At 47.1% G+C, this 24362-nt stretch overlaps 1 protein-coding gene across 2 annotated transcripts in view; it reads right to left on the reverse strand.

Annotated features, from left to right (window-relative positions):
• Positions 1-24362, reverse strand: part of GNPTAB (N-acetylglucosamine-1-phosphate transferase subunits alpha and beta) — a gene marked incomplete at its 5' end in the record, with an annotated part of 62571 nt that overhangs the window by 4589 nt on the left and 33620 nt on the right. For both annotated transcript variants that reach the window (XM_081082720.1, XM_081082721.1), the window contains 13 exons: positions 262-352; positions 3949-4116; positions 4677-4775; positions 5027-5112; positions 13095-13208; positions 14630-14849; positions 15733-15932; positions 16922-18027; positions 18695-18898; positions 20005-20128; positions 21696-21866; positions 22081-22260; positions 22647-22808. In XM_081082720.1, coding sequence (XP_080938846.1) covers positions 262-352; positions 3949-4116; positions 4677-4775; positions 5027-5112; positions 13095-13208; positions 14630-14849; positions 15733-15932; positions 16922-18027; positions 18695-18898; positions 20005-20128; positions 21696-21866; positions 22081-22260; positions 22647-22808 — 2925 coding nt within the window. The remainder of the gene's footprint in view (positions 1-261; positions 353-3948; positions 4117-4676; positions 4776-5026; positions 5113-13094; positions 13209-14629; positions 14850-15732; positions 15933-16921; positions 18028-18694; positions 18899-20004; positions 20129-21695; positions 21867-22080; positions 22261-22646; positions 22809-24362) is intronic.

Consider the following 24362-nt stretch of genomic DNA (forward strand, 5'->3'; position numbering starts at 1 on the left):
TCCCAGACTGCAAGAGGGCATAGGCCGGGCTGAGGGGACCCCCCCACAAGTGCACAAATTTTTGTGCACCAGGCCTCTAGTAAATGAATAAAAGGCCATTATGTTTGATGCTTGCATATTAGGAAATATACTTGACATATTAGCTATAAACCAATAGAAGAAATTAAAATTTTCTTGTGACTTTATATCATTTTCTAAAAGAATCAGACACTAATATACCAAGAAATACTATTTGATCCCCACATAAGATATAAAACTTACCTGTTCGGCAAAAAACGAGAATATAGTAAACATAATCAATGTTGCTAGTACACAATGAGTCCAAAACTTCAATTTGTCTCGGTATGCTCTCCTGTTCAGGGAGAGAAGAAAGCAATCATGTGTTTTGTGCATGGCTTCACTATATTACTTAGAGTTATTTATATACCAGTTTAGCAAAAACAACCATGGAAACCAAAAAACACTGTCTGGAGGCAGTTCTAAAATGTTATTAACACAATACACTTTCCCAACATGAGTTCTGATTTTTCATTATATTTGAATTAGTAAAAGTTATCCAGGCAGAGATGAGGCCTTCTAAAGAAAATTACTTTTAGCCCTAACCGGTTTGGCTGGGTGGATAAAGTGTCGACCTGCAGACAAAAGGGTGACAGGTTCGATTCCGGTCAAGGGCACCGTACCTCGGTTGCAGGATCCTTCCTGGCCCTGGTCAGGGTACATGCAGAAGGCAACCAATCAATGTGTTTCTCTCACATCAATGTTTCTCTCTGTCTTTCCTCTCTTTTCCACTCTCTCTAAAAATTAATGGAAAAATATCCTCGAGTGAGGATTTAAAAAAGAAAAAAAAAGAGCAGTCTGTGAACTTGGAAGGAAGAAAAAAATAAAAAGAAAGAAAATTACTTTTAGCACTTAAACAAAAACACACACTTTCATTCATTTTTATTTATTCATTCATATTCTTTTATCCAGTTGCTCAATAAATACTTCCTGTGGCTACAGAGAGATGGACAAGATGAATTTCCTGCTCTAAAGTGTTTATAAGCCCAGGAAGTCACCAACATGCAGACAAATAGCCATCACACAAGATGGAGAGAAATGTGTATTATCGAAAGCAAAGTCTTGTAGAAAAACTTAGAGAAATGAGGAAAGCATCTCAGAGATGGGGACATTTCGTTTAAGCCTTGAATGCGGGAGGGAAACTGAGTCCCACAGGACTGAAAGCAGCCAGGGGACACAGGTGGGCACGGACTTCAGCTGTTCTGAAAAATCATGTAATGGAGTTTGGATGTAATACTCCAGTGGAAAAGGGGATAAAAGGGCGTGTGTGTGTGTGTGTGTGTGTGTATGTCTGTGTGTGTGAAAATTGTGATCATTTGAAGGATGATGTCATGAGCAGATGACCAAAGGCATGAAAAAGGACTGAGGGGCAGTGAGAGTGGAAAGAAACTAGCAACAGAAGAGACATTCTGAGAGTACAATCAATTGGACTCAGAGGCAGGATACTGGGGATAAAGACAGGCAGTATAGCATAGTTCCCTCATCTGTAATTTGGAAATAAATGAATAATTTATTATGAGGCTTAATAAATGCTTAATATAAAGCTTGGAAGATATGCTAATAACTACCACATTTGGGCACTATTGCTGAGTTCCAGACTCTCATTTACTACTGTCTGGTAGTAAATGACTCTACCTCAAGTCACATGCTCATAATGGTGTTCTCTCCCACTCATTTCCTGCTGTACTTCCTATGTCTATTGATCACAACAAGCTCAGTCAGTTGTAATGTCTACAGTGTCATTCAGAAGCTGTATAATTTAAAGCACTAAGAAGCCACAGGCTGTAACACAGCTGATGAGTTGCCCCAGCAAACAGAGAACCCTGTAATAGCTGGAGGTGAACCACGCTTCCCTCAGCCGCCCATCCACTGAGCACCTACTATGTGCTAGGGAGGTCCGGGGGCTCAGACACAAATAAGACACAGTCTCTGCCCCTGAAGAGGGCCCATGGTCTGCCAGCAGAGATAAGCACACCAGGCAGACTGCTGTATGGTGCACAAAGTACTCTGCCCGACAAAGGGGGACAGGAGGAAAGCCAATCAAGAAACCGGGGAAAGGAGACAGGGGACTCAGGAGCACAGTGTCATGAAGCGAAAGGTAATGCAGACGCAGGATGAGGAAGAAGAAGCCCAGGTCAGGGAGCTGCAAAGAACACCCTCCACCTGATTCATCGCCTTTGTACAACACAGAAATCCAAGCTCTCTCAGAAACTCTTAAGCCCACTTCTTTCTTATTTAATTGAGCCCTCGAAGGTAAATTTAGTCTCAGACTGGATTTGGGGAGTTAATACTTGAACCCATCCAAGGTCTTTCTCCTCTCATCTAAAGGAAATGAAAATGGTGAGAAGCCATTCCAGCCATTTTTGGAAGACAAGACCCGTTATTTAGTAATAGCTTTTCCTTATCAAAATAAAAATAATATAAATATTAGCAATATGCATGCTAACTGTCTCACTCAAGAGTTCTGATAATTTCCTCTCTAAAATCTCCCCCAATTCTGTCTACTGCTTTCTCTTTATTCCCTTGGCTGTGTTCACACCTTGGCTGTCTATTCCAGGACAACTGAAATGCTATTAGTTGTCTCCCTGCCAGGGGTTTCCAGATAGCATTACCTCACTCCAAACAACTTCCTCACCAGTACCACCACTTCACTACTATTAGTTATCTTTCCAAATCATCAAGTCTGATCAAGACAAACATTTTTAGCCGAACCGGTTTGGCTCATTGGATAGAGCGTCAGACTGCAGACTCAAGGGTCCCGGGTTCGATTCCGGTCAAGGGCATGTACCCTGGTTGCGGGCACATCCCCAGTGGGGGCCGTGCAGGAGGCAGCTGATCGATCTCTCTCATCGATGTTTCTAACTCTCTATCCCTCTCCCTTCTTCTCTGTAAAAAATCAATAAAATATATTTAAAAAAAAAAGAGAGAGACAAACATTTTTAAAAAATCGCTCTTGGGGAGTTGCATTCCCTAAAGAAAAAAGTCTAATTCAGACACAATCCTTCACAATCTCTCCAAAGCACTCTCTTTGACATTTGTGCCTTTGTATTCTTAGTGCCTGGCATGGGGGTGGGGCAGGTAAGGGGGCCCTGTAACGTGGCAATAACGGTTCCTTTAGTTGTTAAGAGCAGAGGAAATATATTGCCAGCACAGTGTCTGCCGTATGGTAGGTGCTCAAGAAATAGGGCAAAAATAAAAAAAGGAGGAACAGGGCAGCTACTCTGATGGCAGTGATGACAATGACTAAGGCTCAGCAGATGTGCTCCTCTAGTGAGCTCAGTAAAAGATATATTTCAACGATTAAGCTCAATAAAAACTACAGTATATCTTACAAAGAAACAATAGAGCAAACACCACATTAAAGAAATTTCAACCCAGCCAGCATGGCTCAGTGGTTGAGCGTCAACCTATGAACCAGGAGGTCATGGTTCAATTCCCGATCAGGGCACATGCCCAGGTTGCAGGCTCAATCCCCTGTGTGGGGTGTGCAGGAGGTAACCAATCAATGATTCCCTCTCACCATTGATGTTTCTCTCTCTCTCCCCCTCTCCCTTCCTCTCTGAAATTAATAAAAGTATCCTAAATAATAAGAGAGGAATATGCTAATTAGCCATTACGCCCTGAGGTGTAACAACCAAGCGCGTCATGACCCGATCACGGATCAGCAGGAAGGTGGGCCAGAGAGGTATAAGCAGGCTGCGGAGAGCTACAGGAGGGGGCAGGGCAGCAAGCTATGGAGGGCAGGGCAGCGGGCGGAGAGCTACAGGAGGGCAGCAGCGACCTACTGGCCCACGGATTCGTGTGCCCGGCTACTAGTATGTTAATAAAAAGACATTTCATCACTCTGAAACAAAAAATACACACATACATATACGAACCATGAGCACTTACCATTCCTGCAGCTCATGCATATGAAGAAAACGGTTCCGATACTCTCTTGGCAGCTCAAACTGGGATGGTACAGGAAACATAGATTCATAGAAGTCCCTGAGCACAGCTTTCACTGTCTGGGCATCTTTATGATTATGGTCAATGTTGTCATTCAGGCAAACAAACTTCCTGAAAATAACAGCGACCCAGGGTTACTGATTATCATAAGGACGATTCTGACCTCACAAAACAAGAAAATGTGGTTTCCAAATATATTTTAAATAGATTTATGCCCCAAGACAGATGTTTTATTTACGGATAAGGTTCTCTGAGGCAATAATGTTTAATAAATTTTTTCTTTGGATATTCCTCACCTGTATAACAGAACGAGGAAAGATAATCTTGAAAAGTGCCTTCTAACTATAGAATAAATTAATGATTTCCACTTAGCCTGTCCCCAATTAAGTGTTAAATAAATGCAGTTTACTAACTCGATCATTTTGTTAACAGACAACAGCATGGTGATTACGAGAGGGAAAGGAGGTAGGGGCAGATAGAACAGGATAAAGGGGGCATAAATGGTGATGAAAGAAGACTAGACTCTGGGTGGTGAACACAAAATACACTACACAGATAATGTGTTATAGAATTGTACACTTGAAACCTATATAATTTTATTAACCAATGTCATCCCAATGAATCCAATAAAATATTTTTTAAAAGTTTATTAATTTTAAAAAAAGCAGTACCTAGGGTTTTTTCTTATATCATCCAATTGGCCAACCACATGAGAAACATTGGTACGAATCATTTTAAAAGCAATTTCTTCTTCTCCCATGATTTCAAACCTAATTATCAAACATAAAGAGTATAAATATTTATGTGGATATGACAGATTTTCAATAAGGAAAATATTTTATAAACCTTTAACCGATTCAGCATCCTCAGAATGAGTTAATCTTTCACTGTTACTAAAGAAAACAATCTCACATAAATGTTAAAAAAGAATGCTTAATAAGCCATTGTAAAATGATGAAAATACTAGACTCTTAATTATTTTTAAACTAAACAAAGAGACTATTATTATATGTCTACTTACCTATATTTGTTTTTGTCCTTATACGCTTTGTGGATTTTATCAGTTACTGGTTTACAGCTGGTTAACAGACTCTTAGTGACGGGTGGCTGTGGGAAAGATAGACATTAATTACAATAGGGGCCAAGACTAGGGTGAGGCAAGTGAAGCATTCAGCTTGGGTGCAAAATTTAAGAGGGCACCAAAAGACTCAGCAGTCAGGATGAATATTTTCAACAGTCAAATTGGCACACTATGGCCAGCAGGCAAATTGCCCATTTGTATAAATAAAATTTTAAGTGGCACATATCTGTACACTAACCCATGTCATATGCTAACCAGAGGTGGGGAACCTTTTTTTCTGTCAAGGGCCATTTGGGTATTTATAACAAACATCATTCTCGGGCCACACAAAATTATCAACTTAAAAATTAGCCTGCTATATTTGACCAAACATTTAATTAACTCACTCCTAATGCCTTGGCAGGGCTAGACCAAATGCTTTCACGGGCCTTATATGGCAACTCGGGCCAGACCGTCTGTTCCTCACCCCTGCTAACCAAAGCATGATTGGCAATACCTACAGTCTGTCTCTGGGTTCCCATAGTTCCTTGCTGACCTGTCTCACCACAGCTGCTGCTAATGCCTTAACAGGAGTGAGGAGCACAGTATCCGGCGTGCACGAGGAGTGGGGAGCACAGTGTCTGGCGTGCACGAGGAGTGGGGAGCACAGTGTCTGGCGTGCACGAGGAGTGGGGAGCACAGTGTCTGGCGTGCACGAGGAGTGGGGAGGACAGTGTCTGGCGTGCACGAGGAGTGGGGAGCACAGTGTCTGGCGTGCACGAGGAGTGGAGAGCACAGTGTCTGGCGTGCACGAGGAGTGGGGAGCACAGTGTCTGGTTTGCACAAGGAGTGGGGAGCACAGTGTCTGGCGTGCACAAGGAGTGGGGAGCACAGTGTCTGGCGTGCACGAGGAGTGGGGAGCACAGTGTCTGGCGTGCACAAGGAGTGAGGAGCACAGTGTCCGGCGTGCACAAGGAGTGAGGAGCACAGTGTCCGGCGTGCATGAGGAGTGAGGAGCACAGTGTCTGGTGTGCACAGGAGTGAGGAGCACAGTGTCCGGCGTGCACAAGGAGTGGGGAGCACAGTGTCTGGCGTGCACGAGGAGTGAGGAGCACAGTGTCTGGCGTGCACAGGAGTGAGGAGCACAGTGTCCGGCGTGCACAAGGAGTGGGGAGCACAGTGTCTGGCGTGCACGAGGAGTGAGGAGCACAGTGTCTGGCATGCACGAGGAGTGGGGAGCACAGTGTCCGGTGTGCACAAGGAGTGAGGAGCACAGTGTCCGGCGTGCACGAGGAGTGAGGAGCACAGTGTCCGGCGTGCACAAGGAGTGAGGAGCACAGTGTCTGGCGTGCACGAGGAGTGGGGAGCACAGTGTCTGGCGTGCACAAGGAGTGAGGAGCACAGTGTCTGGTGTGCACGAGGAGTGAGGAGCACAGTATCCGGCGTGCACAAGGAGTGGGGAGCACAGTGTCTGGCGTGCACGAGGAGTGGGGAGGACAGTGTCTGGCGTGCACGAGGAGTGGGGAGCACAGTGTCTGGCGTGCACGAGGAGTGGGGAGCACAGTGTCTGGCGTGCACGAGGAGTGGGGAGGACAGTGTCTGGCGTGCACGAGGAGTGGGGAGCACAGTGTCTGGCGTGCACGAGGAGTGGAGAGCACAGTGTCTGGCGTGCACGAGGAGTGGGGAGCACAGTGTCTGGTTTGCACAAGGAGTGGGGAGCACAGTGTCTGGCGTGCACAAGGAGTGAGGAGCACAGTGTCCGGCGTGCACGAGGAGTGGGGAGCACAGTGTCTGGCGTGCACAAGGAGTGAGGAGCACAGTGTCCGGCGTGCACAAGGAGTGAGGAGCACAGTGTCCGGCGTGCATGAGGAGTGAGGAGCACAGTGTCTGGTGTGCACAGGAGTGAGGAGCACAGTGTCTGGCGTGCACGAGGAGTGAGGAGCACAGTGTCTGGCATGCACGAGGAGTGGGGAGCACAGTGTCCGGTGTGCACAAGGAGTGAGGAGCACAGTGTCCGGCGTGCACGAGGAGTGAGGAGCACAGTGTCCGGCGTACACAAGGAGTGAGGAGCACAGTGTCTGGCGTGCACGAGGAGTGGGGAGCACAGTGTCTGGCGTGCACGAGGAGTGGAGAGCACAGTGTCTGGTTTGCACAAGGAGTGGGGAGCACAGTGTCCGGCGTGCACGAGGAGTGGGGAGCACATGTCTGGTTTGCACAAGGAGTGGGGAGCACAGTGTCCGGCGTGCACGAGGAGTGGGGAGCACAGTGTCTGGTTTGCACAAGGAGTGGGGAGCACAGTGTCTGGCGTGCACAAGGAGTGAGGAGCACAGTGTCTGGCGTGCACAAGGAGTGAGGAGCACAGTGTCTGGCGTGCACAAGGAGTGAGGAGCACAGTGTCTGGCGTGCACAAGGAGTGGGGAGCACAGTGTCTGGCGTGCACAAGGAGTGGGGAGCACAGTGTCTGACGTGCACAAGGAGTGAGGAGCACAGTGTCTGGCGTGCACGAGGAGTGAGGAGCACAGTGTCCGGCGTGCACGAGGAGTGAGGAGCACAGTGTCCGGCGTGCACGAGGAGTGGGGAGCACAGTGTCTGATGTGCACAAGGAGTGAGGAGCACAGTGTCTGACGTGCACAAGGAGTGAGGAGCACAGTGTCTGGCGTGCACAAGGAGTGAGGAGCACAGTGTCCGGCGTGCATGAGGAGTGAGGAGCACAGTGTCTGGCGTGCACAGGAGTGAGGAGCACAGTGTCCGGCGTGCACAAGGAGTGGGGAGCACAGTGTCTGGCGTGCACGAGGAGTGAGGAGCACAGTGTCTGGCGTGCACAGGAGTGAGGAGCACAGTGTCCGGCGTGCACAAGGAGTGGGGAGCACAGTGTCTGGCGTGCACGAGGAGTGAGGAGCACAGTGTCTGGCATGCACGAGGAGTGGGGAGCACAGTGTCCGGTGTGCACAAGGAGTGAGGAGCACAGTGTCCGGCGTGCACGAGGAGTGAGGAGCAAAGTGTCCGGCGTGCACAAGGAGTGAGGAGCACAGTGTCTGGCGTGCACGAGGAGTGGGGAGCACAGTGTCTGGCGTGCACGAGGAGTGGAGAGCACAGTGTCTGGTTTGCACAAGGAGTGGGGAGCACAGTGTCCGGCGTGCACGAGGAGTGGGGAGCACATGTCTGGTTTGCACAAGGAGTGGGGAGCACAGTGTCTGGCGTGCACAAGGAGTGAGGAGCACAGTGTCTGGCGTGCACAAGGAGTGGGGAGCACAGTGTACGGCGTGCACAAGGAGTGAGGAGCACAGTGTCTGGCGTGCACGAGGAGTGAGGAGCACAGTGTCCGGCGTGCACGAGGAGTGAGGAGCACAGTGTCCGGCGTGCACGAGGAGTGAGGAGCACAGTGTCTGACGTGCACAAGGAGTGGGGAGCACAGTGTCTGACGTGCACAAGGAGTGGGGAGCACAGTGTCTGGTGTGCACGAGGAGTGAGGTGCACAGTGTCTGGCGTGCACGAGGAGTGAGGAGCACAGTGTCTGGCGTGCACAAGGAGTGAGGAGCACAGTGTCTGGCGTGCACGAGGAGTGAGGAGCACAGTGTCCGGCGTGCACAGGAGTGAGGAGCACAGTGTCCGGCGTGCACAAGGAGTGAGGAGCACAGTGTCTGGCGTGCACGAGGAGTGAGGAGCACAGTGTCTGGTGTGCACGAGGAGTGAGGAGCACAGTGTCTGGCGTGCACGAGGAGTGGGGAGCACAGTGTCTGACGTGCACAAGGAGTGGGGAGCACAGTGTCTGACGTGCACAAGGAGTGAGGAGCACAGTGTCTGGTGTGCACGAGGAGTGAGGAGCACAGTGTCTGGCGTGCACGAGGAGTGAGGAGCACAGTGTACGGCGTGCACAAGGAGTGAGGAGCACAGTGTCCGGCGTGCACAAGGAGTGAGGAGCACAGTGTCCGGCGTGCACAAGGAGTGAGGAGCACAGTGTCTGGCGTGCACAAGGAGTGAGGAGCACAGTGTCCGGCGTGCACGAGGAGTGGGGAGCACAGTGTCTGGCGTGCACGAGGAGTGGGGAGCACAGTGTCTGGCGTGCACGAGGAGTGAGGAGCACAGTGTCTGGTGTGCACAAGGAGTGAGGAGCACAGTGTCTGGCGTGCACGAGGAGTGAGGAGCACAGTGTCTGGTGTGCACAAGGAGTGGGGAGCACAGTGTCTGGCGTGCACGAGGAGTGAGGAGCACAGTGTCCGGCGTGCACGAGGAGTGGGGAGCACAGTGTCTGGTGTGCACGAGGAGTGAGGAGCACAGTGTCTGGTGTGCACGAGGAGTGGAGAGCACAGTGTCTGGTTTGCACAAGGAGTGGGGAGCACAGTGTCCGGCGTGCACGAGGAGTGGGGAGCACATGTCTGGTTTGCACAAGGAGTGGGGAGCACAGTGTCTGGCGTGCACAAGGAGTGAGGAGCACAGTGTCTGGCGTGCACAAGGAGTGGGGAGCACAGTGTACGGCGTGCACAAGGAGTGAGGAGCACAGTGTCTGGCGTGCACGAGGAGTGAGGAGCACAGTGTCCGGCGTGCACGAGGAGTGAGGAGCACAGTGTCCGGCGTGCACGAGGAGTGAGGAGCACAGTGTCTGACGTGCACGAGGAGTGGGGAGCACAGTGTCTGACGTGCACAAGGAGTGGGGAGCACAGTGTCTGGTGTGCACGAGGAGTGAGGTGCACAGTGTCTGGCGTGCACGAGGAGTGAGGAGCACAGTGTCTGGCGTGCACAAGGAGTGAGGAGCACAGTGTCTGGCGTGCACGAGGAGTGAGGAGCACAGTGTCCGGCGTGCACAGGAGTGAGGAGCACAGTGTCCGGCGTGCACAAGGAGTGAGGAGCACAGTGTCTGGCGTGCACGAGGAGTGAGGAGCACAGTGTCTGGTGTGCACGAGGAGTGAGGAGCACAGTGTCTGGCGTGCACAAGGAGTGGGGAGCACAGTGTCTGACGTGCACAAGGAGTGGGGAGCACAGTGTCTGACGTGCACAAGGAGTGAGGAGCACAGTGTCTGGTGTGCACGAGGAGTGAGGAGCACAGTGTCTGGCGTGCACAAGGAGTGAGGAGCACAGTGTACGGCGTGCACAAGGAGTGAGGAGCACAGTGTCCGGCGTGCACAAGGAGTGAGGAGCACAGTGTCCGGCGTGCACAAGGAGTGAGGAGCACAGTGTCTGGCGTGCACAAGGAGTGAGGAGCACAGTGTCCGGCGTGCACGAGGAGTGGGGAGCACAGTGTCTGGCGTGCACGAGGAGTGGGGAGCACAGTGTCTGGCGTGCACGAGGAGTGAGGAGCACAGTGTCTGGTGTGCACAAGGAGTGAGGAGCACAGTGTCTGGCGTGCACGAGGAGTGAGGAGCACAGTGTCCGGCGTGCACGAGGAGTGGGGAGCACAGTGTCTGGCGTGCACGAGGAGTGAGGAGCACAGTGTCCGGCGTGCACGAGGAGTGGGGAGCACAGTGTCTGGCGTGCACGAGGAGTGAGGAGCACAGTGTCTGGCATGCACGAGGAGTGAGGAGCACAGTGTCCGGTGTGCACAAGGAGTGGGGAGCACAGTGTACGGCGTGCACAAGGAGTGAGGAGCACAGTGTCCGGTGTGCACAAGGAGTGGGGAGCACAGTGTCTGGTGTGCACAAGGAGTGGGGAGCACAGTGTCTGGCGTGCACAGGAGTGAGGAGCACAGTGTCTGGCGTGCACAAGGAGTGGGGAGCACAGTGTCTGGTGTGCACAAGGAGTGGGGAGCACAGTGTCCGGCGTGCACAAGGAGTGGGGAGCACAGTGTCTGGCGTGCACAAGGAGTGAGGAGCACAGTGTCTGGTGTGCACGAGGAGTGAGGTGCACAGTGTCTGGCGTGCACGAGGAGTGGGGAGCACAGTGTCTGGCGTGCACAAGGAGTGGGGAGCACAGTGTCTGACATGCACAAGGAGTGAGGAGCACAGTGTCTGACGTGCACAAGGAGTGAGGAGCACAGTGTCTGGCGTGCACAAGGAGTGAGGAGCACAGTGTCTGGCGTGCACAAGGAGTGAGGAGCACAGTGTCTGGCGTGCACAAGGAGTGAGGAGCACAGTGTACGGCGTGCACAAGGAGTGAGGAGCACAGTGTCCGGCGTGCACGAGGAGTGGGGAGCACAGTGTCTGGCGTGCACGAGGAGTGAGGAGCACAGTGTCTGGCGTGCACGAGGAGTGAGGAGCACAGTGTCTGGTGTGCACAAGGAGTGAGGAGCACAGTGTCTGGTGTGCACAAGGAGTGGGGAGCACAGTGTCTGGCGTGCACGAGGAGTGAGGAGCACAGTGTCCGGCGTGCACGAGGAGTGGGGAGCACAGTGTCTGGTGTGCACGAGGAGTGAGGAGCACAGTGTCTGACATGCACAAGGAGTGAGGAGCACAGTGTCCGGCGTGCACAAGGAGTGGGGAGCACAGTGTCTGGCGTGCACAAGGAGTGAGGAGCACAGTGTCCGGTGTGCACAAGGAGTGGGGAGCTCAGTGTCCGGCGTGCACAAGGAGTGGGGAGCACAGTGTCTGGCGTGCACAAGGAGTGAGGAGCACAGTGTCTGGTGTGCACGAGGAGTGAGGTGCACAGTGTCTGGCGTGCACGAGGAGTGAGGAGCACAGTGTCTGGCGTGCACAAGGAGTGGGGAGCACAGTGTCTGACATGCACGAGGAGTGGGGAGCACAGTGTCTGACGTGCACAAGGAGTGAGGAGCACAGTGTCTGGCGTGCACAAGGAGTGGGGAGCACAGTGTCTGGTGTGCACGAGGAGTGGGGAGCACAGTGTCTGGCGTGCACAAGGAGTGAGGAGCACAGTGTCTGGTGTGCACAAGGAGTGAGGAGCACAGTGTCTGGTGTGCACAAGGGGTGAGGAGCACAGTGTCTGGTGTGCACAAGGAGTGAGGAGCACAGTGTCTGACATGCACAAGGAGTGAGGAGCACAGTGTCTGACGTGCACAAGGATTGCTAAATGAATGATTTCCTTCTGTCAGGAATCAGATTTTTAACCGATTTATTACTGTTCTCTCTATTCATCTAAAAATGCTTATCTGCAGCTAGGTATAAATATTTATATATGGCTTGAACTTTTGCAAGATAGTAAATTGTTTAACATTTTATTCTAATTATGAAATTAAAAGCTAATTATAGAAAATATAAGTATGAAAAAAGGAAATTAAAACACCTATGATTTAACCTATTGTCATTTCCATTACTTTTTGTGGGGTGTGTGTGTGTGTGTGTGTGTGTGTGTGTGTGTGTGTGTGTGAAGATATTTGGGACTTTTCTATAGTTTAAATCATACTGTGTACATGGTACTACCTATTTCCCCCCACATTTTATTTTGTAAACCTTTTTCCATACAGCAGTAAATATCTGTAAGCATCACATTAATAATTATATTAAACCCTTTTCCCTTGATTCTAAACGCACATTTTCTCCCACTTCTCTGAAAATGAGATGCATCTTACAAACAACAGAGAATTCCAATCGTTTCAACCAAGTGGCATTCCAATATCATTGTGTGTGAATCTTCCACATTCCTACTGGTAAGAGCAAGAAAGGGCCAACATCAAAGCTACTTAGCTTTTTTTTTTCTTTATTGATTAAGGTATTACATATGTGTCCTTATCGCCCCATTGCCTCCCCCACGACCCCCACTCAAAGCCACTTAGCTTTGATGAAAGATTGTATTCTACTTGATGAATATTTCCTTGGTTAACGTTTAACCTTCAGACTGTTCTCCCAAGCCAATGAGAATACTCTGGGGCTATCTTCTGCCATCCTTAGTGAATAGGAGTCTGCTTATAGAATATAAACAACTAATCCTAATATTAGCTAAAATCCATTAAGGAGAAGAAAAGATATTCCAAGGCAAGATATAAAATATTCTGGATCATCTGTGCTACTACTTTCCACCAAAGATAAATACACATAGAGTCCGCTTCTAGTTTTTGAAATGCCATACAGAAATGGTGCACTAGTAAATAACACCCGATAAAGATATACTTTCTGATTTACATAAAAGAACCCATGCCACTTACCAGATTGGGGTCATAGTATGCTTCCTGAGTTGGTGGAATGTTGCTTAGTTGAGTGATATTAGCAGGGAGCATTTTTGAGCAATTTATTAACATGTGTTCCAGACCTGTTAAATCCTAACAAAGCAAAATAAAAGAATAAACTTTCTAAGTACACTACAAGTAATGATTGTAGCTTTAAATAGAAAAACTACATAAACGTCTCCAAAATTTTTTAAAATGCTATGTTTAAAGACAGTTAGACTATATGATTCTTAAGGTAAAGAGAGCAGAATGAGACAATACGAACATGAATATTTCATCTTTGTTTCAAAGTGAAACATCCTGAACCGTGAGGCACCATTTTACACAAGATGGGCCAGGGGATCACCAGACAGATGTCCTGCAGTTAGATTCATCTTGGCACTCTCCATTAGTGAGCGTCCTACTGCTGGGACTGGAGAGGCCACGGCAGAGGGGCTGCTGTACCACAGGCCTGGCCGATAGCTAGTCGGCCACACCTGAAGCCCCTGAGTGAACCTTACATGCAGATGTGTGCCGGAGACCAATTCCAGCATGCCATAATTTCAAGAGTTTCATCAAAAGGTTGATGAGACTTGGGGACTCAACAGGGTTGAGTCACACATGTAGTCACCTGTTGGGAATGGCTGAAGGCACTTCCCCAAACCTGAAAAGGGATTATTGCTTGGCTGCCAGACAGCTAAAAGGCATCTTAATCTACATGTTATCGCCTCCTACTGGCCAAACACCTGAACAGCCTTAGGCTAATTCCCCCATTCTGACAATGGACTCTGTAGAAACCCTGACCCTTTGAAGTGTATATCTCTGCCTCGCCTCAGGACAAGTTGTGTTAATAAAAACCATGGTTCCTGGGGATGGAGAGTAAGACCTTAGACCAGGGGTGGGCAAACTTTTTGACTCGAGGGCCACAATGGGTTCTTAAACTGGACCAGAGGGCCGGAACAAAAGCATGGATGGAGTGTTTGTGTGAACTAATATAAATTCAAAGTAAACATCATTACATAAAAGGGTACGATCTTTTTTTTTTTTAGTTTTATTCATTTCAAACGGGCCGGATCCGGCCCGCGGGCCGTAGTTTGCCCACCCCTGCCTTAGACTTAAGACCTTATAATTTAGCTCCTTTAGCTAAGCTCCTCTGACCCCCAAAATGCCTTTCAAAATTATATTTCGTCTCTGGACTCCTCTTATTTAACATCTACGCACAGTCTTCTCCAGATTCCTGAACCCTTCTTGATGCTGGGACAAGAGCCCCGGCAGATGTGGTCTGGCTCTTCTCCAGACAATACAATGGCAATCCCCACTGCAAGCCTAAAAGAAGGAATCTCAGAAAATATGAACTTCAAATTTGGTTTTCATTCTGGTACTAAAAATGGACTAGTTGTCGAATACCTTCATTAACCATTAAGAATTACTCTTACTTGCATTACACTGAAATATGTAGGGGGAAAAGAGGAAGTATCAAAATTAAAAGTTTCATTTAAAACTGCTGCAAAAGCGTAGGGGGGAAAATACAACACCTGCAAACTTAAAGGCAGGTCATGAATTCTGGTAGCCAGTGTTCGGATTTCTCTGTCAGATAAGACACCAGATTGGTCGGTGTCAACTTCATCAAAAACTTGAGATATATTCAGCGGCTGAACTGCACTCATGAGGTAGTAAAAATAAGAAAAAGCAAACTGCATATCCTCAGAGTGGCGCACTTTGTGAAATGATGTCTTGTCAAACTCTTCAGGGAACCTGTACAAATATAACACATAATGAGCTCGGGATATTTAAAATATAAAAAAGTACCTAACATTTGTAGAGTTAGCATCTCTTTCCTTTCCATTAGCAGCGGTTCTCAACCTGTAGGTCTCAACCCCTTTGGCGGTTGGACGACCCTTTCACAGGGGTCGCCTAAGACCATCCTGCATATCAGATATTTACATTACGATTCATAACAGTAGCAACATTACAGTTATGAAGTAGCAACAAAAATAATTTTATGGTTGGGTCACAACATGAGGAACTGTATTTCAAGGGCCAGAAGGCTGAAAACCACTGCATTAGAACCGTAAATTTAGCACAGCACAGATGTAAATTTCTTTTTCCGTTTTTGTTATTTATTTTTTATTGAATTTATTGAGGTGATATTGGTTAATAAAATTAAACAGGCTTCAGGTGTACATTCTGTAATACATAATCTATATATATATTGTATTGTGTATTCCCCACCCCAAGTCAAATCTCCTTCCACCACCATTTATCTGCCCTTTACCCTCTTCTACCACCCTCATCCCCCTTTTCCCTCTAGTAATCATACTGTTGTCTGTGTCTACGAGTTGGCTTTCAATTTTTTTTTTCTTTTTCTTAATCCCTTCACCTTTCACCCAGCCCTGAAACCCTCCTCCCCTCTGACAGCTGTCGGTCTGTTTTCTGTATCTACGAGTCTGTTTCTATTTTGTTCATTAGATTCCACATATGCGTGAAATCATATGGGACTTGTCCTTCTCTGACTGGCTTATTTCACAGCATAATACTCTCCAGGTCCATCCCTGCTGCTGCAAAGGATAAAGATGTAAATTTCCAGCAGCTGTGGCTCTGAGCACATGCAAGCAACCCAAACACAAGCCAGACTTACATGTCCTGCAGTTCTTGCATAACTATTCGGTCGATCATGTGAGGCATGTGTGCAGGGACTTTCCTAGATGTGAATCCAAACTTGCTGTTTAGAATTTTATTTACATATCGGAGGGAATCTGCAAATGTATCTTTCAGTTGCCTCCCAGTATGTTTGCTGTCAGTAAAGTACGCCAACTGCATCTTCAATGACTCTTCTTCCTAAAAAGAGAATTCCACGTAATACAGCATTACGTTTGGTGCAAAAGCATACTTGGTCAACAAGAGATAAAGGCATCCTTTTATATAACTTAGTAACTAGTCACTAACGATCCATGAGGGGCAAATGACATGAGGACCCTAAGAGAAGGACTAAACTGGATTTCAGAGAAAGTGTCACCGGCATTGGCTTGAGACCAACAGTTGTGTGGTGAAGAGGGGGGCGGAGGGGTGTGTGTGGAAAAAGTGAGGAAATAAACCTAGACAAGAACTCTGCTATCCTCATTCAACATCAGCCAATGCCCACTGCACCAGGTACAGGATACTTCCTGAATACACTGAAAGGAGTAACACACAGTTCCCTCTTCATCCTCCTTTCTCCCAGTCTGACATCGCTCATGGCTGTGCTTTGTTCACAGTCCAGCCTAGACCACAGGGTTTTTCTTGGTCTACCAACGCTGACCCACCCTGCAGAGGTCAGCCCACAGGATACTTCCTCAAGGATGCCTTCCCCGATACCTCTAGGCCAGTGATGGCGAACCTATGACACGCATGTCAGAGGTGACAAGCGAACTCATTTTTTTGGTTGATTTTTCTTTGTTAAATGGCATTTAAATATATAAAATAAATATCAAAAATATAAGTCTTTGTTTTACTATGGTTGCAAAGATCAAAAAATTTCTATATGTGACATGGCACCAGAGTTAAGTTAGGGTTTTTCAAAATGCTGACACGCCGAGCTCAAAAGGGTCGCCATTACTGCAGGCAAAGGTAAGGAGGTTTCCCTTTGGACTCCTTAATCACACCTCAACAGAGACACTTGTCAGTTAGGGTTATGGAGATAATTAAATGAAACCATGTAAGAAAAAGCATTTAATTCAGTGGCTGGCGCAGGGAAGTGAATAATTGGTGGCTACTGTTATATTATCATCACTTACAGGGTTATTTATTGTTCCTGAGCATGGGAAGGAATAAGGTTAGATGTAACTTACATCAAGAAGATCTTGGAAATACTTTTTTTTCTCCCAGGGCAAAAAGCCCGGGTAACTGTCTGTATAATGTTGCAGCTTTCTTCCAGGCAATACTTCATTAACACCTCTGTGATTTTCAGCATTGTCCTCTATTCTGTTTTCCTCTTGTTCTTTCCCTATGATTTTCTTTTCTCTGGGCACCTGGTTTTTCTGTGGAACAATCAGAGATGAGAGCTTTTCTTTGGACACACTTCCACCTCCCACTTTTTGGATCCGGCTTTCAGATCGAAAGCTTGCTTTGGTTCCCAAGTCCTGGGGTGGAGTCCGACGCTGGTAGTGGCCATTCACTTTTATTGTCTCTGCTGGGAAAGTCGACCTCTGTAATCTCTCAGGTGCTCTTAAACTGTTCCGCCAGGTGCTTCTGTGAGCCCGTTTGGCCAGTGGGGCCGCCACACTTTCATTTCTTTCCTCTGTGATGCCAGCCTGGTTTATTTTTACTCCAGCATCCTGTGAGTTCATCAGAAACGATGTCAGCAAGGCTGACTTTGATAGGTTGTATCCCTTCACAGTGATATCTCCACGTTCTAGTTGCAAATCCAAGTGAGTGAGACGCAACTGGGCCTCTTTTGGAAGGAGCGAAATATTTACCAGGGGAATTTTCACCTCCTCTTGGGATCTCCCTGTTGTGTTAACATCGTGTCTCTTGAACTTTGGGAAGCGTTTTTCTTCGGGAATATCCTCAAATGGGATTTCCACCTCTGGAAGGAGTGTTACAGGGCTAACCAATGTCTGGTAAGACCTCTGGGTGGTGGAGTTCAATTTCGGTTCTTCTCTTGTGTCAACCTCGACTGAGATCTGGATTTTGAACTCCTTGTCGTCCCTACTTTGAAGTGTGAGATTAAAATGTATTGTAGTTGCATTCATTCCACTGTGCATTATGAGGTGGATGGTTTTCCACTTATTGGCTATGGAAGCGTGTCGAATTATGGGGTTGTCACTGTAGGCGCCTTCGATTCCCCTTTTGGCTATTTCTGCGAAGCTGAAATAAGGCAGGCATTCACCTTTTGGGATAACATAGTGAGTCTGGTTTGGGAGAAGAGTTACTTTATATAATTCATGAAAATGATCTAGAGGAGAAAACACAAAAATGACTTTTTAAAAGCTAGCCATTTTCCCCCCCTTTCCTTTAATTATTAGAGTTTTGAGTTTTCACTTTCTAACAGTGACTCTAAATGGACTTTAAAATAATCAGAAATTCTAACACAGAAGCTACTGGGATAGGGCTCCTTTACTGTGAAGCCGCCAGCCATTGACATGGAATGCTGCTGTGTCTGACTTGCTACCGAGATAGGACACAATTCTGACAGCAAGTTCCAATGATTGACTTCCATCTCTTGTCCATGTGAAAAAATACAACTGTCTGCAAAAACAACCTCTGTTAATAAGCTATCAACAAGATCCAGGATCAAAACTGTCTTTCTTTAATAAATGTCTTTTATTATTTCCAAATTAAGCCATCACCATATATTTTCAACTTAGGGGAACCAGCTTAGTGAAAAAGACAAGACACTGGAATAATACAGGAAAAGATGCAGCCTTAGTATTTACTGTTCTCTAAAGATCTGTGTCCTTCTCTTACTTTTAACTTACAACTAGTACGGATGCAAGGCTGGGAAAAGGATACACAGAGAATAATGACTTTAAATAACAACAATGAGCCGAAATGCTCTCTAATGCCCGAGGACTTTTATCCCCTTATTCTTTTTCAATAGATTATTATGACAAGATACATACCTTGCCCACAGTCGCCAGCATCAAACCCGCAGGACAAGACGTTGCAGGCCTGGTCACAGAACTTATCAGCGAGCCAGGAGTTTGCACACCCTTGATTACAGTAAGAGACACTGTTTATTCCTCCGCCAAAGTGCCAGGGCTGGACAGCTCCCAAGTTCCCGGTTCCCCCGCCTCCGGCACCGTAGCGACTCCCTCCACTGTTACCTGTAGAGGGAGGGGGGGGGGGGGGGAACAGAATCTTGCTCGTTTTACAACGTTGAAAAACGCTCCTTATTTCTTCACAGCGTTTTCAAGATTGATGCCTGAGTCTGAGCCAGGAAGGGTTCCCTCTTTCCTTAGTAGACCAGGTCCTGCAGCTAAGAAGAAAATGAACTGAAGAGGGGACATCACCTGACAGTGGGCGGGGCACCTACTAGCTGTGCCACCGGGAAGGACCTCAAACTGTCTCAAGGGGACGCCTATAGATGTGGATGGAGGAGCAGGAGAACAGGGAGGGGTCTTCCAAACACTGACTGTTAGAACTGCCCAAACATGCCCGAACACAGGTGCTGCCCTCATTGCCAAGTGAGAATGTCCTATCAGGGCCCTCTCTGCTCGTCTGTGTTCTCTCCCTGCAGCTGACCGTATTTCTCAGAAGTGCCTCTGACAGACCCAAGTGAAACACAACTTGAGGTTTTGTTTCCTCCCATACTTAACACTTTTCCAAATCTGTTTCCCCACTTGGAATACGAAGTGCCATCTGTGCATACAAGCTCTCTTTCCTAGGTGACTAAGAAATTAAGATGGATAATGTTTCATAAAAGTTTAAATTCTTTGTCCACTGAAGGGCAATAAATAAAACTAAAAAAAATGTTATCGACAAGTCCAAATATGAGCATCTAAGAAAAAGAGAAGAGAGGCTGAGGAGAAAAGACATTTTATTTCATTTATCTCTTTTTCATTCACCGACCTGACATCTGCTGCTGGAAGCCACCAGCCAGGAGCTCCTACGAGAACCAGTTAGTTGTTCTTGCTCTTGAACGTATATAATTAAGGGCAGTCCCTGTTTTCATATTTTCAATAATAAGAAAAGGCCTGTGCCAGTGCAGGGCCCATGTGGGAAAATGCCCCCATGTGGGAAAATGCCCTCAGCAATGGATAATATGAATAAACTGGACCACAGCAGGACACTTGTCATCACCTCCAAAGAGTCTACGGATTACTCATTATTTTAATACAGGAAAATGTTACTTCATGGTGCATGTTCAGTAACGATTAGGAATGAGAACCTTCCATAAACAGAAGCAAATTACCCTCGAATGCATCCTTACCAGAGCAATCCCCACCATCCCAATCACAGGCCGAGTTATTGCAAGCCTTGTCACAATAGCCGTCTTTAATCCAGGAACCTGGGCAGCCCTCAGCACAGTTGGGTACCGGCCATGTCAAATAAACCTATGACAAAACCAGAGAGAATATAGAACAGTTTCTGACAGTCTTCCTTCTCAAATTAGAATTCTTTAAAACAAAACTGAACCTCTGGAAAAGGGTTAATATTTCCCACGGGCTGACTGCACTCATGGGGGGTATTTTGCTTTAAGTTTGCCTGGACCTGAAGGCATTTATTTCCCCAGTTCTGCTCTCCTGATGGTGCTGAGCACATGTACTCTGCTCATTACATGAGGAAAGCAGAGAAGGACTCAGCTCATGGATCAGTTTCTCACACCGTGATCTTAGAATATATTCTGAAATAAAATAGCAACAGGTCAGGCTTAACTGGGAGTACAAGTGCATGCCAAAGGAGGTGGAATGTAGTCCACACGAGCCACTGCTTTTCCGTGACAACTGTCACTAGCTCCTGAGTGTATCTGTGCATAATCTTGTATCGTGGCTGAGAAAAGCAGATGAACTCTGCACATCCTTCTCTGCCAGTGTCAGTTCTGCGGCAAACTAACCAGCCCAGCAGCCTGAGCTGGGAGCCCTCCTGCTTTCACAGGCCTGATATGGTACATGGTGACTTCTGAAACTAAAATCATTACAAAAACATGCTCCCCTTTGACAGTCTACATGCCTTTGCACATTCCATCTGTTTGGGATCTAGTGAACTCCGGACTTGTTCTTCAAAGTTCATCTCAATTCAGATGGGCATCCTTCCCTGTTTCTGTCTGATCTCACCCTCCCGTGTACCCACTGTTTAGCAGCCGGGCACACCTGCCGGCATGGAAGTCACTGCGTGGAGTCACTGATTTGTGTGTCTTCCCTGTTAAGCCACAGCTCAACGCTGCAGCCGTACAAGCTAACACAGGGGAGGCCGCTGAGCAGGGGCACAGGGCGGTGAGCACACCGGAGTGACACCAACAGCACCAGGAAAAGCAGCTTCGTGCACTTAGCACTTACAGTTGCAGGGCTCATCACAAGCTTATGGTGATAAGTCTCCAGCTTATCGATGACTCCTTCTAACAACGCTACCTGGGTATTCCTATTTCCCCCACTGGGCAGACAGGGAACATGAAGGTCAGGTCACTGCTGAGGACCATAAGTAGCTGGCTCCTGGTCTGTGCTTCTCCACCCTGCCTCTCAAAGCCAGAGTGAGACCGGCCTCGATGAAATTTCACCCACCCCTTTCAGCAGAAAATTGAGCTAACTTTCTATGCTGGTCATTCTGCTGACACTGTAACCATGATTTTGTGTTTCATGGTGATTTTGCTTTTTCTGCTGTTGTTGTAGTAGAACATTTAAAGGGTCGGGGGAAAGAGCGGGTTCTGGGTGTCTGAGAATGTAGGCAAGCGAAAAACTACCAATCAATGAAAAGTTCCAATCAACTCAAGTCCTCTTCCTTCTTCTAACATGGCAACTTAAAAAATCTTTAAGTAGTTTTCTTTCTCCCAAACTGTTAACTCTCCTGATCAAATGCTTATTTGATCAAATCTGAACACAACTGTATACATATTGATTCCTGATTTCCCGCTAATAACTTCCAAGTGACCTCCGAGCCAGGAATCCCTTCCTCTTAGGTACCTACCTTTTGACCTTTGGAGTGACTATAAAAATCATCTGGCCAGACATCCTTCCCAAACATGACATCGTCATTCAGGTAAATAAACTTCTGGGACAGCCCTTCGATGCGATGAATGTGACTTTCAATAGCTGGTGAACTAAAGGTAGGCAAGTGGCTCAGATTTCGAAAAACATCCTTCGAACAGAAAAATACAAGAGAGAAAGACGGTGGATGAGAGGGTGTTTTTCTTTTATTTTTGGTTTTGGAAGGAAGGCAGGCAAATAGAAGAAGTAAAGGAAGGTAGAAATGGAGGTGAGGAGGGTGAAGGGAATGAAATCAGGGGAAAGTAAAAGGACAGAAAAGACAGAACAGAAAACCACAGCCTCGTGATATACAGAAAGCCACATGCCTGGTGTGTTACTATTGTCACTCGCGGATTATCAAGGTTCAGCCAGGACGGAATCTGCCCATTGGTGACGATGAAAATATTCCGAACCCACGGCGCGTGCCTCTCGATAGATCGCAGTGAGTACCTCAGTTCCTCATTATCTTCAAAACGGCTGGCAGAAACATCTTCATCCTGCTTGGACTGAGAAAAACACCTGGTGCTCGAAGATGTAAAATAGCCCTGAAGTCGCGCCTCCCCGTGTCTCCCTGGGCCTCTCTGCTCTCAGGGTGCTCTGGCAGACTTTTAAAGACCCAGTCTTACTTTGAAACATTATGAAAACTGCAAAAGACCCAGCTCAGTTACAACAGCAACACAGACACATAGAATTTCTTCAACACACTTTTTTAGAAAAGGTGCTTGGATCTGATTCTCGGTCACTTCGGGTAATATTAACCAATGGCAGGGCCTGGAACATTAGAAAAGTCCCAGACAACCCAAGTCCTCTTCCTTCTTCTAACATAGCAACCTATAAATCTTTTAACAACCTAAACCGACTCAGGTTTTGAAAGGATCTCTGCATCCCTTACCTGGCTGATGGCACTCAGATCCCATAATAAATACGCAGGACTTAGGGTCAGTTCTTTCCCATCGATGGTCATGTTCTTCTTAGTCTGCTTATTCAGTTCTTGGAAATCTTTGGGGTTGTTCAATTTTAGGAGTGCTACACTGGCCTCTGAGTACAGGTGCAACTACAAAATGACAACAGGGTTACCGGGGGGAAAACGGAGCCCTAATGAAGAGACACCTTGAAATTCCCAGTTTAATCTTTAAACTTTAAATATATATAAAACATAGGCTATGTATTACATATAGTATACATCTAAATATATATTATACGTATTTAAAGATTAAATGTCTCATACGTATACGAAATTGCAAGCCAATATCACACAGAAAGAAAGAAAGAAAGAAAGAAAGAAAGAAAGAAAGAAAGAAAGAAAGAAAGAAAGAAAGAAAGAAAGAAAGAAAACCTAAACAGGTCAGATGCTTTTCCCAAATGAACAGAATGGGCCAGGAATTAAGAACAGTAGAGAGTGGCAGGCCCCGGCGAAAGGGACATCTCAGGCCCCATCTGAAAGCTGCAGCCACTACTCAGTGCCACCCAGTGCGGCCAGATCTAAGAGGCCAGGAAATCTCCCAATTTCCTTTTTAAAAAGTATTTAAAAATTTTTTAGTTTCAGTTGGCATTCAATAGAAATCTCTCAACTTTCAATGCCGGCTCAAATGATTTTGATTGTCATACGTTCCAACACAGCACATCTGGTCACCAGTCTCCGACCTGTGTTCTAAAATACTCTGCGTTCTGCTTACTCTGGGGGAAGGCCCTGCAGTGTAACCTCGCTATGATTGGCGGGGACCACGTCTGCTGGCAGGGCGTCCGGATGGCTTTTGTCCCCACACGTAAGATGAATGAATGTCTTTGGCAGAGCTGATGGGGGCAAAGCGTTAGAAGTAATCATAAATCTAAGAGGGAACATCCTAAGCATCAACACGTTTTTTGTTTTCCATGTGAGAGACACATTGATCGGTTGCTTCCTGTACATGCCCTGACCTGAGCCGTGATTGGGCCTGCAACCCAGGTAAATGCCCTTGACCAGGAATCCAACCCTGACCCTTCAGTCCATGGGCCCATGCTCTAACCATTGAGTAAAACGGGCCAGCGCTTAACACATTTTATAAACAGGAATCCCCACCTCTACCCAAGTCCATAACACCCTTGATGTTTATGTTCTAAGCCTATAATACATTTTCCCATGAAAGAGGCCTTTCAGAGCTTAAAAAGCCAGGAAGAGGATTGAAAATCACTAACTGAGGACAGCAAAATCCTTCTGCCGAAATGACTCTTTCTAACGGAGTCTGGGCTTTGTTTTAAATTTATAAACCAGAAACAAACACAAATTACTATGGCCTCCGATTAAGCTCTTGTATTTGTAACATGACTATACTTAGCCCATCTTTCAAAGGTTTCTGAGTTTACGTAGGCCTCAAAACTAAAAGTTAGAGTTAGAATTTTATTTCTCTTTTCCCTTTTATTATGTGGGCCATTCACTCCTACCAGAAATGCTTGCTTGCACATGTAATATCTTCCTAATTAATTATGTTCTTTCACCTTGGCAGTGCCTGACATACACTAAGCACTCACTGAAGGTCAGCTCTCATTGCTGCCACCATCCTGCCTCAGGGCGAATATTCTTCTACCTGGGAACCTACAGAGCCTCACTATCCACCCTAGGCCTCTGCTG

The sequence above is a fragment of the Myotis nattereri genome (genome assembly GCF_964212035.1).
Source record: "Myotis nattereri genome assembly, chromosome: 2".
In the NCBI taxonomy this organism is placed as follows: domain Eukaryota; kingdom Metazoa; phylum Chordata; class Mammalia; order Chiroptera; family Vespertilionidae; genus Myotis; species Myotis nattereri.